This window comes from Triticum dicoccoides, chromosome 2A, assembly GCF_002162155.2.
Source record: "Triticum dicoccoides isolate Atlit2015 ecotype Zavitan chromosome 2A, WEW_v2.0, whole genome shotgun sequence".
In the NCBI taxonomy this organism is placed as follows: domain Eukaryota; kingdom Viridiplantae; phylum Streptophyta; class Magnoliopsida; order Poales; family Poaceae; genus Triticum; species Triticum dicoccoides.
The window spans coordinates 581,003,017-581,017,845 of NC_041382.1; the positions used below are offsets into that span (position 1 = coordinate 581,003,017).

Here is a 14,829-nt window from a genome sequence, read left to right on the forward strand (position 1 = left end):
ATGCAACGAACCAAAACAAAACACCCGACAACACTCGAAAACATGGAAGGCATCTGAAGCTCCGGTCTTGGGGCGTCACAGCTGGTTCCTAGGAAGAGCTAGTTACAAATAGAGCTAGTTCCTTGAGCGCTTTTTGGCTGCTCCCCCCTCTTGCTGACTAACTTCTTCACCTTCCTAGGAAGAGGAACACGCTCCCGCTCCAGCTCCGGTTCCTCCACGTCATCGACATCGTCATCCAAATAGTCATCCAAAGCCGCCATCCACGAGGTGCTGACCGTCCTTTTGCCTCTTTGGGTGAAGTCTTCAGGTGTGTACTTGTTGATTCCCGTCCTAGGCTTTAACATGTATGCAGACCTAACCTGGTACGTCCCCAAGGTCATATCATCAGCAACCTATGCATCAACAAAAGATATGGAAAGACCGTGTGTGAGGATATAGTTAGCAATGCATCAACAATTGGATATATATGCTCATGCCATACCTCTTGGGTGACCACACCCACATCCTCATCCTCCAAATGATCACCATAGCTCTGCCCCGAAGCGGGATTTGATGGTGTCGCCGACCTAGACCGTTCTGGTGATACATACTCGGGGTCACGACAACCGAAAAGGTTTGATAGCCACCTTAACTTTTGGCCCTGGCACTGCAACATGTACAAGTGAATGAGACATCAAACGTAGCAACACATGTTAAGTGCTAGTTTGAAGGAGATGTGAACTTTGATGAATGCTCGAAGTGCACCTTCTCCATCGCTTTTGCCAGTCGGGGTTGTTTCAAGAATAGTCTCGGTCTCATCAGCTGCTTTCTTGATCTAGGCACGCTATGAACAGAAATGGTATTAACGTGTTAGGCAAGCGAAGATGTGAATAGTGTGAATGAAAAGCAAAGAGGGCAAATACCACAAAGTTCATCATTGGAGCTGAAGGGATCACTGAGTTGCTTTTACTGACTAATGCGTTGTACTGGTGCTGGGCTACCTCATCAAAAACAGTGGGTTCTTCCAAAATCTCCTCAGCATACGCCGGCTTGCATACCTCCACACGGGTACTTGCAAGAAACCATGTGAGATAGTTGTTGAACGCGACCGGGCAGTGCTCACGAAGCTGGACTCCTTTTCCAGCCCTAGCTTGCTCCACACTAAGCGCAAACTATACGACATACTTTCTGTGATGCTTGTCCCAATCCTTAATCTTCCGCTGCCTTTTCCTATCCAACCTGCAAGTTAGAAACATAATATTAGTAGTATCGAAACCGCCGAGAAGCTGCTAAGTGCTCAAGGTTAATTATATCTTACGCGTGTAGCAACTTGTCCATGTCCTCCCACTCCGGCGGATATGCCTGGAACAAACCAAACTGACGGCGCACTCGATGTGGGAGGTGAAGCTCAACCGCCCAGTTGCATATGAGTGGGCACCGCATACGCCAGAGATCCCTATCCCTAGTGCACATCGGATTCAGCCTGAACTCTAAAGGGTTACCAAAACTGTCTCCTGTTCCATACGGCTCCCATATCACCTGCAAAATGGGATAGAATGCAAAATTGGTATCGACTTGCAATAGAAGCATCATAATCACTTATTGTCAATTCACCTGCTCAGGCGTGATCGCGTCAAGCTCGCTCTGGTACAACTTGTACATGACCGAGGGATCATCTGTCGTCTCATTTAACACATTCCACTTGTAAGCCCAAGTGGGTCGCCGTAGTGGGTCGTCTTTGTCGTACCAATCATCATACTTCACGGTCTTCGGACGTCCAACCGGCAAACGCTCCCAGCTCCATATGGAAAGTGCGAGCAAACAACCACCAATACCTCCAGATGACCTACAACAGGCTTCGTCCAACTGCACATAAAAGAGAACATGGTTCAATTAAGAGCAAGATCGCATTCATAATGTAGCAATGAAGTGAAAAGGAAACAACTTCATACCTGTCTATACAAGTAAGCCAGTGTCGCCGAACCCCAACTCCAATTGCTATCGAAGACGGTCAACGCCTTCAGCCACATCCATGGAGCATTCTGGCCTGTGCCATCAGCAAACATAGTCCTGGATATCACGTACTACATGTAGACACGAGCATATGTCTTGACTGTGTCCTCATTAGCTTCCGGTGGGCAAGTACCAAAATGCTCAGTAATCCACGTGAAAGTAGCACCGGCTGCGACTCTTTCCTTCTTCTTGTCTTTTGCTACTGGTTCCGGAGGCTCCGGAGGAACCATACCGAGAAGGGCATACATCTGCGCGCGCCACCCATCGGAATCAGTGCTCATACATAGAGGATTCCCATCGATAGGAAGACCGGTGATCATAGCAATATCCTGGTCCGTCACGGTCATCTCCCCGGTCCGAAGATGGAAACTATGTGTCTCCGGCCGCCAATGATCAATAAGCGCGGTGAGTGCTGGAGCATTCTTGGGTGGCGTCGACCGTCTGACCATATAAATGAAAGGGAGAAGTCATGTCTCCCTTACATACGGTGTGTATCGCTCATCATAGAGCATCCACCCAAAGGTGACCCCATGAGAACGAAGCTTCAGAGGTGCAAGCTCCTACAAACAAACAATTCATAACATTACATATGGGGCATTTGTGTTTGAAATAAATACGAAATTCATAATACCGGCCACTTTCATTATTACCCGTTGCTCCACCGCCATAGCGTATGACCGGTGTTGTTTGTCCCAGTGATCATCGAGAAGCCAAACCATCCTAACAATTTTGAAAGAAAGCTTTCTTGTCAACGCGATTATCTTTTGAATACAAATAAACTAAAGTACGCCTACTAGATGCAACCATACCAATCTATGTATCCAACCATATCAAATCAAACAAAACTAATAAACTAGGGTTCCACAAATAACTAGGTCTACTTCATACAAATAACTTTTCCATAAACTATGCCTACTTCATACAAATAACTCTTCCATAAACTAAACTAGGGTTCAACAAATCAAACAAACAAGGGTTGTAATACATGCAAAGTTCTAATACATGCAAGATTCAAATCTAATCTAATCAAACAAGGATTCCCCAAATCTTTAAAATATCATATTTTCTATGGATAGAAAGAAGGGGATCGGAGGAGAGTACCTTCTAGGATGGATTGGTGAAGAAATGCACGGACCAAATCGTCGGATCTGAAGGATTTGAGAGAGGGGATTGAGAGGGGGAGAGGAGGAAGCCGCCGACGCCGCTGCTTCTGTAACTTGCAACTGAACGAATAGGGTGGGGTGGGGGGAGGGGGAGCGGGCGGCTGGCATCTAAGTCACAGTGCAGCGCCTACAAGATGGGCGCTGCACATTACATGTGTGGCGCCTAGCTCGGAGGCGATGCACTGCTGGGTGCGGGCCCAGGGGCTGCCACGGTGGACTGGAGTGCAACACCCCCGAGCTAGGCGCTGCACCGTAGGGTGTGGCGTCGTCGTGGCGGGCGCTACACAAAAAGGTCAGAGGTGTGAACTAGTTTCACGGGCAGTTCATTCCGTGAATTGATTTCGCCCAGAGGTTAAAATTGTCAAATTTGCCCAATCTGCCTCCGCTCCAGTACTGCAACATTTGTCACCACCACTTGTCAGCTGGTTGATGGATGGATGGGGAGCAATGGCCCTGCCCCTAACATGTATGTAGGCTGCCTAGCAGCGGGGGCGCCGGAAAAGCTAGCTCATTTGTTTTTCCTTCAAAGAAAACCAGTACTAGCTCATGCATGTTGCTACTGTTCATAGGCTGATGTAACTCTTCACACTGGCGCTCCGTAGAGATCGACGTGGGATTAGTATTGCTTTGCTCCCATGCACTTCTTGTTGTCTCTCTAGCCCCGGCGCCGGAAAAAAAAGGCTTATCTCACATTAAGCTCATGGTGTAGATTGCGAAGTACTACCACTACCACATAAATGGACATCACAGATCTTCAACTATTGTTTCAAAAAACCTTTCAAAAAAAAACTAAACTAAACTGTAGTTGTTGTTTTCTGCTATGCTATACTCCGGAGTTGTGTTATGTGCATTTTACTCCTTTATCCTACAGCACTCTACGGTGGAAGTGTGCAAATCAATCGTGGAACTTTGTTTTTTTAGGGTATGGTGAAACTGCTTTTTTGGATCGGCCGGAGTGTGGCTTGAATGATGTTGCCTTTTCGGGAGTCTGGGTGTGGCTTCAATGAAGCGTGTTTTGTACGTATACACAGTCGCTAAGTCCGTCATACTCTGTGTCCTATTGCTTGCTATTCAAAAACTAGACGATATAAGGCTGGTCGTAATAGTAGTATCATAACTAGTATCATGCATGCCAATTAGTTAATTTTGATGAGGTGTCATATCATTAAATGAAGAAAGAGATGGTGGAGTATCATATTATGATACCGTGTCATAATAAATGATACGCTACTTTGTGTCATGCATGACAATAAATAGAGTCCTACATGATACTTACTATTATACATTAGTATCATATGTATGATATTACTATATGATACTTCCCATTACAACCAGCCTAACTGTAGTAGATATCAAGAAAGGAGACATAAATTGCAAGGATAGAAGAGAGACTAGACGCAGCGGGCAGGGACGCCTACTGCTTGCAGAAGGGGAACACCAAATAGTCGCCACTATGCTTTCATTTACACGTGCCTCTCTTGCACAACAATACGAGTGCTGCAGGGTTGTCTAAAAGAAAGAGATAATATCACCGGAAGTCATACAACTTGACTCCGATATTCAGTTTGGTTATAAAACTTGTAAAATATGAAATTGTGATCACATAACTTGTCATCTCGTGCAAATACTGCTTATGTGGCATGCCAGTGGGGCTATGGCCCACTGTCAGTGACTGAAACAAATTGGTGCAAGAAATGAGAAATAAAAGGATGTAGGTTCGAACTCGCGACTTTATTTACGTGAACGCACTAGTGAACCACTCCACCCAACATAGTTTCAGGCATATGTGGAGATACATTTACTTTTACACTGAACACACATTTTTTGACCCTACGGACGGGTCAGCGGGCTCGGGAATGATTCTTCGTGACATGACCGGGACTGTTATCTTTGCATCCTACCGCAAACTATTTCACTGCAATGAAGCTCTCGAGGCAGAATTGCAAGCTATGATGAAAGGGTTGAAGCTGGCGATAGAGCATTCTCAGGCCACTATTGTTCTTCAGTCTGATTGTGCGGTGGCTCTCAAGATGCTTGGGGATGATTCATTGGATAGGTCGGCATATGGACACTTGGTGGCGGAGATCAAAAGGTTCTTGAATGATAGGGTAGTTATTCCTGTTAAAATTCTTCGGGATCAAAATAGGGTTGCACATTGTTTAGCTAATTTTGGTAGATGTGGGGATAGCACAGCCTGTTGGTTGGGTCAACCTCCCCATGTATTAGCAAGCTAGTTGCTGAAGATTGTAACTCTATCACTCTGGAATAAAATACCCTATGGTTCCTCGCAAAAAAACACACACACATTTTTTTCTCCATTCTGTTTTCCTGGGTTTGGCCAGAAAAATAGGTTTCCAAAAAGTATTTTTTTCGCCAGAATTTTTTAAATGAAATTAGATTTTAAAACACACATCAAAATGTATAATGTTTAACCCAAAACGTACACAAACTTGTTCACGAGCAAGATATTTTTATTCCATTTTTTCTGGAAGGAGCTGCAAAATCCGGTTTTGGAAATATCTTGGCAATTCTAGGTTTTTTCGCCTGAAATGTTAAAATAAATTTTGAATTTAATTTTTTAATGTCTAAATATATTTGGTTTAGCACATTAGTTTAAATAAGTGCTTCTTGTACAGTGGTCAGCCCGGCTCCGTCCCTATAGAAAAGTCACGAGTCGAATTCATTGTTGCGGCACCAAGAACAATATTTTAAATAATGTATTTTTTCTAAATGAGCGTGAATAACACAAGAATTTTTTTTCCCAAAAGAGGTCTGATAGTGTATGCCCATATGAGGATTTAAGTTACGCTCATGTATTGTTAGACTTGTTTCTCTCGTTTAAATTCAAAATTTTCGGGCGCTCAATTTCTCTTAATGGAAATTTGGTTACAGAAAGATTATTTGGATATGAGTAGTGGTCATTACAAAAAAAATAAAATTAAGAATTTCTCTTTTTGACCAAAAAAGGTATTTGGTGTACTGGGTAGCCCATGTGCGCCGGTGTGTTATTTGGTCATGGGTTCGAAACCATCGGCTGCTGCAGCCTTTTTTATTTCATTTGTGGGGCCATTGTTCGTAATTCAATAAATTTGAGGGCTTTTCTGCAAAATAATAAATTTGAGGGCTTTTCTGCAAAATAAAAATGTGCACGTGCCCCTTAGGCGATATCTATCACTGACAGTAGGCCCGTGCCTGAGGCGATATCTATCACTGACAGTAGGCCCGTGCCTGTGTGGCATGCCACGCCAGCAGCGTATACGCGTGCAAACAGCCGGAGTGACCGTATTTGCACCTAAACACAAGTTAGATCATCAGAAAACCGTATTATTAAAGTTTTAGCACCAAACTGCACATCCGAAAACCGTATTATTAAAGTTTTAGCACCAAACTGCACATCTGATGCAAGTTCTATGACTAGCACTGATGTTACCTCAAATAATAATGCGCCCGCGAAAACAGCCCTTTTATTGCTTGGCCTACTTGCATTTGATTTTCAATCGTACTTCAGTACACAGGTCAAATTGGATAAATCGTGTTCACATAAAAAAAACACGGCATGATAGAGATGATGATGATGATGTTAGAAATGGTGTCAGCAATCAAACGGATCATGCGGTGAAACCGGTTTATTACTCTTGGTCGCAACTCACAAACATTTCATAATTTTACATCAACAACCAGAAACACCACAACAGAATAACCGGAGTCAAGTGGGTTTCTTCCAAAGTGAAATCATGTTATTTGACAACCATACACCCATGACAGCATGTCTGATAGTCGAAGTTTTTGTGTCCCAGTTTCATGAATCTTTTGGATCGTAGTATCATGCAGAAGATTATCTGAGTACAAACTATATGGAGCAACCATGGTCCACCTGTTTATTCTTGCCTTCTGCTGCGAGCTATCTCCCGAGCCCTTTCACGAAGTTCTTCGGGCGGTGGTGGTCGTGGGCCTTCTGGAGGGTAAACCACATAAGGACGCTGCAATAGGAGCAAAACAGAGTACAAATTCAAGCTTTTGTAAAGCGCCAAAAGGAAGGAAAGGGAGGGAATGTACAAAAAGGGATACATGAAAGCACATGGCTAACAAGGTTTGCTTCTGATAACTTCCTGATGCAACAGAACAAGAAACAGTTGTAGGAAGTATGACCACCATAAAAAATATTATGAACTTATACGTGTTGAGGAACCACATATTAGCAAATGCAGATGCGTGCAAATAAAGATCACCGCCTTTGCCTACAAGTAAGGCAGATTGCCACCAACACAAGCAAGATCACCATGTTGCCTACAAATAGAGCAAATTGCCACCGGCACATAAACAAATAAGATGATTGAACTGACTTGCTTGACAACATAACCCTTGTTTGCTCAATTTTTTCATACCACTAGGGCGAACTGACTACATGATTTGTTTTTTAAACTAGAAAGAGGTGACATCAAAGAAGGCATCCGGTGTTAGTCAGCACCATCATAGAGTCCCCATCAAAAAAAGTATGCAATGCATGTAATGAAGCGTTACTTTTAGTTTACTATAACAAACTCGACACCAGCACTTCCAAGGACACACCATCATTCACCACATCTATCTATATCTATCTACTACCCCTATAAAAGCACGAAGTGCGGAGATCCAAATCCATCTTATCCATCCATAGAGCAAATCCAACAGCCTAAATTCACCCAGTCTTTTGTGTTAATTGCAATTAGCACTGACCCAACTCTGCCCGCGGCCCTACCGCTCAAGGAAAAAAATCAACCCTCGCTATACACGACCCCCACGCGCACGGCCCTCGCTTGCATGTCTCGCGCATGGCCTGGGTCATCCTCGCAAACCGCCCCGGCTCCCCCCGCCCCAATCCTCTAGCCCCTCCGACGCCCTAGCGGTGATGCCAAGACTGAGATTGGCTCCCCCTCCTGTACTACGCGGCCCCTCATCAAACGCATTTGCCCCTACTCCTGATGGCGCCGGGCGCCGAGAGGTCTAGGGAGTGGCCCATCGATGTCGTCCTCTGCATGGTGGACTCCATGGATGCGGGAGACCAGGTCGCCAGATCCATCGCTGGCCGACCGAAGGGTCCCCGAAGGACAGCGGTCGAAGCCTCGCCATCCACCTCCAACAGCCGTCTGGCATCCCATTGCTGCCTGCATGTCGCGTCCCTTCCCAACCAACGTCGCCAATAGCCTCACAGATGCCGACATCGCCGGGCCTCATCGCCTCCCTCCCTGCTCCCCTCGCTGAACCTCCCCGCTGCCCCCACGCAGCACCGGCGCGCTCCCCATTGGCCTTTTCAGCACCTCCACGAGCAGGCGACCCACGCGCACACCACTCTCCGCTGCACCAGGTGCTTGTGTTATTGCCTCAAAGATTGTGGTGTTAATCTTTTAGGATCACTAACTAGCTGGATTAATTTGTTCTGTCCAATGAGGAAGCGATGGTGCACGAGGACGAGCTTCCTAGACAAGAAGATCTCCGTACTCTTCTCGGTGATGCAAAGTTGAGGTTTGGATTTTGGCATCCGCTCTATTGTCGTGCTGCAGCTCTTCGTCGGACGAAACTTAATTGTTTGTTTTTTCTATCTGTTTTAGTGCTTATCTTTCATTCAGGGCTTCAAACCTTAGGCACTCGATTGCAAAACAAAATTCAGACAAGAATCCTAGACTTTCTCATAGTTATCAAGACCTGCAACCATCAAATCTTTTGGTTGCACATATAGCTGATATATGAGATCGATCATCTCATCCTACCTGTTCAGACTTGCGGATTCCCGAGTCCCGTTTTTGATCGTGTTGATTGTAATGTTAAATATGGCTCCTAATTGGATACAGACTTGTCTAAACGATTGGTGCAGCTGCAGATCGTCTATATTGATTCTGGACACCGATTCTTGGTGCTGCTGCATATCGTCTACATTGATTCTAGACGTCGATTCTTCATTTACCCTTCTTATTCCCATTTGCTAACTTAACCACCTCTCTCTCTCTCATGTTGTTTCTGAAGATCTTTTATGTGTCATGTCGACAAGGGCGTTTCATAAGAGATCCAAGCAGGCTGCATGTGAGGTGAATCAAGGTAATCTATATGATGTAGTCCTGGATACTACTGAAGCATTGATTTAAGACTATTCTTGGTCATGTAAGAAAGCTGAGATTTATTTTGCCATGTGATTTCCGTAAACATATCCTGTGAACATTTTCATAGAAAGTTTCCCTCGTATCAAAGTTTTTTATTTCTTCTACACAGGAAGTTGGTAGAATATGCAGCCTTGATAGCAGAGGTTTGAATTTTATGCCAGGTGAGCCTCTTTTATTTTAATGCTTCAGTCCTAATGTAGCATTTTTCTAAGCTTTTGAGGAATACTACTGTTCTGTTTTCTGAGCTCTTGAGCATTTGCCTGTGCAAAAAAAGATCTATAACAATTGTCTTCTAATCCCAGTGATAGTTGTACAAATCATTTGTTCAATCCTAATTTTTTCGATGGGCGACGTAGACTGGATGAGAAAACGTTTAATCACAGGTTTGTTGCCTCCATGTTAAACACTGAAGAAATGGGGTTTCAGATCAGCAAGGCAAGAATAGCTTTATTGTTTCTCTGTTCTTTCCTTATTCTCACACAACAGAAAAACTGAATTTATTTCTTTTGCACTTTATGTTTCTTAATGTTGTCAGACTAATACAGAAGAACAAAAAACTAACTGTTGATGTTTTGCCTGTCCAGCTAGCCAGCAAGTCAGATGAAAGTGTCATCTGATACGAGAAAGTACTACTGTTTTCATTTATAAAAGATACATAAGTGTCAATTTGGCAAGTCTGTTAGTTGATTACCTTACCTGATGTTAAGAGGGTGAGTGGTTAGTGTATAATAACTTTGAGATCACCTCCTTTTGCAGTTCTGACCAATTTTTTCTTCACATCATTTTGAAATTCTTTGTTTTTTGAGTTATCCATATTGTACCCATGTCATGCTGAATGAATGTGCATGCTGTGAGAGAGAGAGAGAGAGATGGAAACTGCAATTCTTCAGTGTCATTGTACATTATGTAGAGTTATATTTTGAAAATCACTGTTCCGATGCCTCATCAAGGTTGAGGCTCATATTGTTTAAGAATGTTGCTCACCAATTCACATTGTTTTTGGCTCATCCAATTTATGTAAGCGTGTGCAGAATTAGACTGAGCAACACAAACCAGATATATTGGTTCACCAAACTCACAGTTATCAGGGAGAAATAACATAAACTCTTCTGATACAGGCATTTTTTCTTATTAAGTTTCCTACTCCCTCCTTCCATCTATATAGGGCCTAATGCGTTTTTTAAGACCACCTTTGACTATTGACAAGATTAATAGTACATGGCATGCACAATGTGAAAATTATATCATTGAAAGCTCCTTTCACACACGAATTTAACGGTGTGCTTTGTGTAAGTTGCATGTCATATATTATTGCTCTAATATTTGGTCAAAGTTAGCCCCGAAAAACGCATTAGGCCCTATATAGATGGAAGGAGGGAGTATATCTGATCTACTTCACACATTATATAACTATGAAACTGCTAATAATTATTCACATCGGCATTTCTGAATTCATCATGAGAACATGGTCTCTGTCTCTCTGACAATGTGTCATGATGATCTGGCTTATCTTAATGTTGTCAGACTGATACAGAAGAACTGAAAACTAACTACAGTTTGGATGTAACAACGTACATGGCATGGCTCGACACCACGTAGAAGTCAGGAGAGCGCCCACGTCGCCTAGGTTGAATTCAAGTTTTGCCTCCATTTTATCCAGATCTCTGCTATTGTGGTGAGGTTTTACAGATCAGAGTTGTTGTATCTATGCAAGTGAAGAGTACTCCATCTAAATTTGATTGCAGAACAAACAACACGTTTTAACTACATGCTTTTCAACTTCCTGCAGGAGGGTGAGCGGATTAGTCGCCGATTAGTGCCTTCACTGTTGTTGAATAAACTGGCTTCAGCTCTGATGCATGTGAACTGTGAGGTGTTTGTGGTATGGGAATGATGAGGTTCTGATGGTCTCTGTACCTGATTGCAAGGTTTGGGTATGAACTAAATTGGCGCCCAAACTTGGCAATTATCTTCTATGAATTTAGGCATTGTTCACATGTCATTTGAGTCAAACAGAAATATGCTTCTGAAATGCTCCAATTTGCTGCTTTTCACATTTTGGGAAGGTTTTTTATTTCATATTCAACAGGTTATGCTAAAGCAGAAGGCATTGTGCTGACATTTTTTAAGCCTTACTTGATTTTGATATGTGGTTCTTAGCTGTTTGCCCTTGCACCAAAAACAAACACTATTCCTATGTCTTACTTAGAAGCAAAGGTGCATTAATTTTTAACTGGTTGATATATGTTCCATGGTGGAAGGGGAGCCTTGGCGTAGTGGTAAAGCTGCTGCCTTGTGACCATGAGGTCATGGGTTCAAGTCCTGGAAACAGCCTCTTACAGAAATGTAGGGAAAGGCTGCGTACTATAGACCCAAAGTGGTCGGACCCTTCCCTGGACCCTGCGCAAGCGGGAGCTACATGCACCAGGTTGCCCTTTTTTTTTATATATATATGTTCCATGGTGGGTGGCATAGAAAACAAAGCTTCTTTGTAAGACATGATGTTCTATTACTAGCAAAAAAGCGTTAGAATTTATAAGTACTTATTCAAAGAAAATAAAAACTGACTGGAGAACTGTTTGCTTCTACCATTCCTTTCAAGTTAAGGCAAAAATCATATTGGCATGTAGCTTGTGCTCCTGCAGAGTTCTTTTTGTTTTGCTTTTCTGTAATGTTAAAGGCATATCGAATAATGAAATTGCAATAGTTATGATCCCTAGGCCCGACAAAAAACTGACGAGAGTATTAGGCGGTGGCAGGTATCGGGCTACAGCAGCCGAATTGCATAACTTCTGATGAGGTACTGTGCTTCACCTGGCATGCTTATATGGCTGTGTACCTTGTGTGCAGGTTTGCAATGCTATCTTGAATATTTTTCTGTCTTTCTGAACCTTTTACTCTGTGCTCAGCTTCTGCAGCAAGGTGGAGCAACCTTACAGTGCAAAGATGAAGAAGGGGCAATTCCTCTTCATGGTGCTTGTGCTTGGGGGTATGCATTATTTATTTGCATTGAGCTTATACTTCCTTGTCCCAAGAAGAAGAAGGCTTCATGTCCCAAGAAGTAGAATACGTACAGACAGAGACAGGAACCCATCGGGATGGACGATCAAGAAACCGAAGTCTGGGCCCTGTTAACTATGAAGCAAGTCGAGGCCAGCATACCTATGACAAAACTGATGGGCCTGTCGGAGCGAACCCCTGGTTGAAATTTGTCAAAAGACTGGGCGGTAAACTGAGTGGTAGTCTTAGTATCTTAATACACAACTTGCCTACTATGGGAATTGTGTTCATGTTGTTATGGGACTATGGAGTTATGATCTAAAAAATTTATGGAGTTAAGATCTAAAAAAGAACTATGGAGTTGTGTGCAAAGAAAAGACATAATGTTTCTCAAATTGCCCTTTGCATCTCTATGTTTTGCACTTTATCAAAGGCACAATTAGTTGAGCTCTCAAGCCAAGTTTTTCCAGCATGATTTCACTTATGGTGCCTTGCGAGAATTTTGAAGAAGGAAATATTTCGCCTATGACAACCTAGGACTTACTAGCTTGGAGTCCGTTGTTTACCATGGTAGGGTGATGTCCTATTTTTTCTAAGTAGATATAGTTATGTTTTGATATCAAGAAACTGGATGAAAATTAATTGTGAAATAGCACAACTAATTTAATGGTGCAATCTAAAGAAGAACAATTGAACAATTGTTTTTTCTAGCAAGCAATTCGGCAACAACAGTCAACAGATGCCAAGGTTCAGTTCATCAAGGAGAGAACTACTCCTACAATGTCCATTGATACAACACCCTGGCCTGCCAAACAAAACACATGGTGCAGCCAGCTGCTAATACAGAGATGATTGTGGCCCTCTCGACAACCAAGACAAAGAAGGTGCAAAAAAAAAGCCAAGAACAGGCAGATAAAGTGAGCGCTAAGCTTATTTTCTGTGTGAGTTGGTTTATGTTTCGATCCTTCCTATATTTGTTGTATGAGTATGAAGTTTAATACGATGTGATGTGCTACCCTCCTCCCCCTCAACACACACACTTTCTTTAGAGACGAAGGGATCATTTGCATTCCATTTATACTCACATGCTTACTATATTGATATAAGCCTCTAATTCAGCTCGTGATCCAAACAGGTAAAGACATTCATCTTCTCTATGCTTTACAAATGAACAAAAATATTTCTAGCAGCTACTAATCTAGCAGAGCACCTAAGCCTTCTTGTTATTCTTAAAGCCCATGAATTTTACCTACTCAGTAACAAGTCTTGCTTCCTGCATTCCTTGGTATCACGAGGATATTACAGAGAGATACCAAAGGATTTGGTGAAGCTAGAGAGGAGAGTGCCGCCAAAGAAGGTCTCGAGTGTTTTTCTCAGCAGAGTCCTGAAGTCTCTTATCAACGAATAATGGACCGTCTCATCTTATGGGTCATGAATCAACACTATTAGCAGTAATTCAACTAGTGTGCAAAGATAGTGCAGCTATACCCTTTACCTATCAACAGATTCTCCTTTTGCAGATACAAACCTAGCAGCCGTGAAGTGCTTAACACAGGTGAGAGCCTAAGCTTTCTTAAATGCACAAATTACAGAGCCAACTCTGCCTACTTTGTCCTAAACTCTAGTTCATGGTCAAGAACCACCCTACAAGCAATAATATGACAATCTAACCATCTAAATAATACTCTCTCCGTCACAAATATAAGATGTTTTGGATATTTCGTTATGGACTACATAAGGGCTGAAATGAGTGAACACACTAAATTGCCGTATCAGAAAAAAGTTAAAACATCTTATAATGGTGAACGGAGGGAGTAGTATTTTATCCCCCTCAATTCCGCAGCAGGATGTCAGGGCCTAAAAACTAGGCAACGTTATCGATCCATCCTTGATCTAACAACTGAACCGAATGGGAGAACAGCGGGAGGGAATCCTTACGAGGCCCATGAGCTTCTTGATGGCCTTGGAGTCGGTGGCGACGAGGTAGGTGAGGGTAACGGGGACGGCGACGTACACCCCGAACTTGGCGATCTCGAGGATCCCCTTGGACGTCCCCAATGACGACATGGCCGTGGCCTCCTCCCTCTCTCACTTCCCTTCCCTCTTTCCAATCTCAGGAATCTCTCGAGCGGTGGCAATGGCGACGACACGCACACAGTAGATAGGGGCGTTCCTTGCTCTCGTTTTGGGGGAGATTTCTGCGCTTAATTAAGGGGTTTCCGAAGGGGCCTTTTGCAAAATTTCAGAGCACCTCGGGGTTTTTTCTTTGGATTTTTTTAGGGATTCAGAGCACCTCACATGACCACAGAGGAAGCTTGTGACGTGTTTGGTATCCTGCATTAGGTTCAACCAGATCTGCATGATATAGTTTTGACTCGTTTGGTTGCTTGCCTTGCACCTAAATCTTGGCCAGCATGATGTTTAAAGCACCTCCGGGTCTGGCTGGGTAGGAACGCTCGAATCGGACGTTTTTTCACAGCCAGGCCCGAGCGATGCAACTCGACGCACGTGGATGTCGAAGGTTGCACGCTAGGAGTCAC

General features: G+C 43.3%; 1 protein-coding gene across 1 annotated transcript; it reads right to left on the minus strand.

Moving 5' to 3' along the window:
• Positions 1–6,763: 6,763 nt before the first annotated feature.
• On the minus strand, positions 6,764–14,482 carry LOC119355500. The gene is made up of 2 exons (XM_037622311.1): positions 14,228–14,482; positions 6,764–7,135 (listed from the first exon to the last, which is right to left on the minus strand). Exons 1-2 carry the CDS (start codon positions 14,354–14,356, stop codon positions 7,034–7,036), a joined length of 231 nt encoding a protein of 76 aa, XP_037478208.1. The 5' UTR covers positions 14,357–14,482; the 3' UTR covers positions 6,764–7,033.
• Between the last annotated feature and the right edge of the window lie 347 nt (positions 14,483–14,829).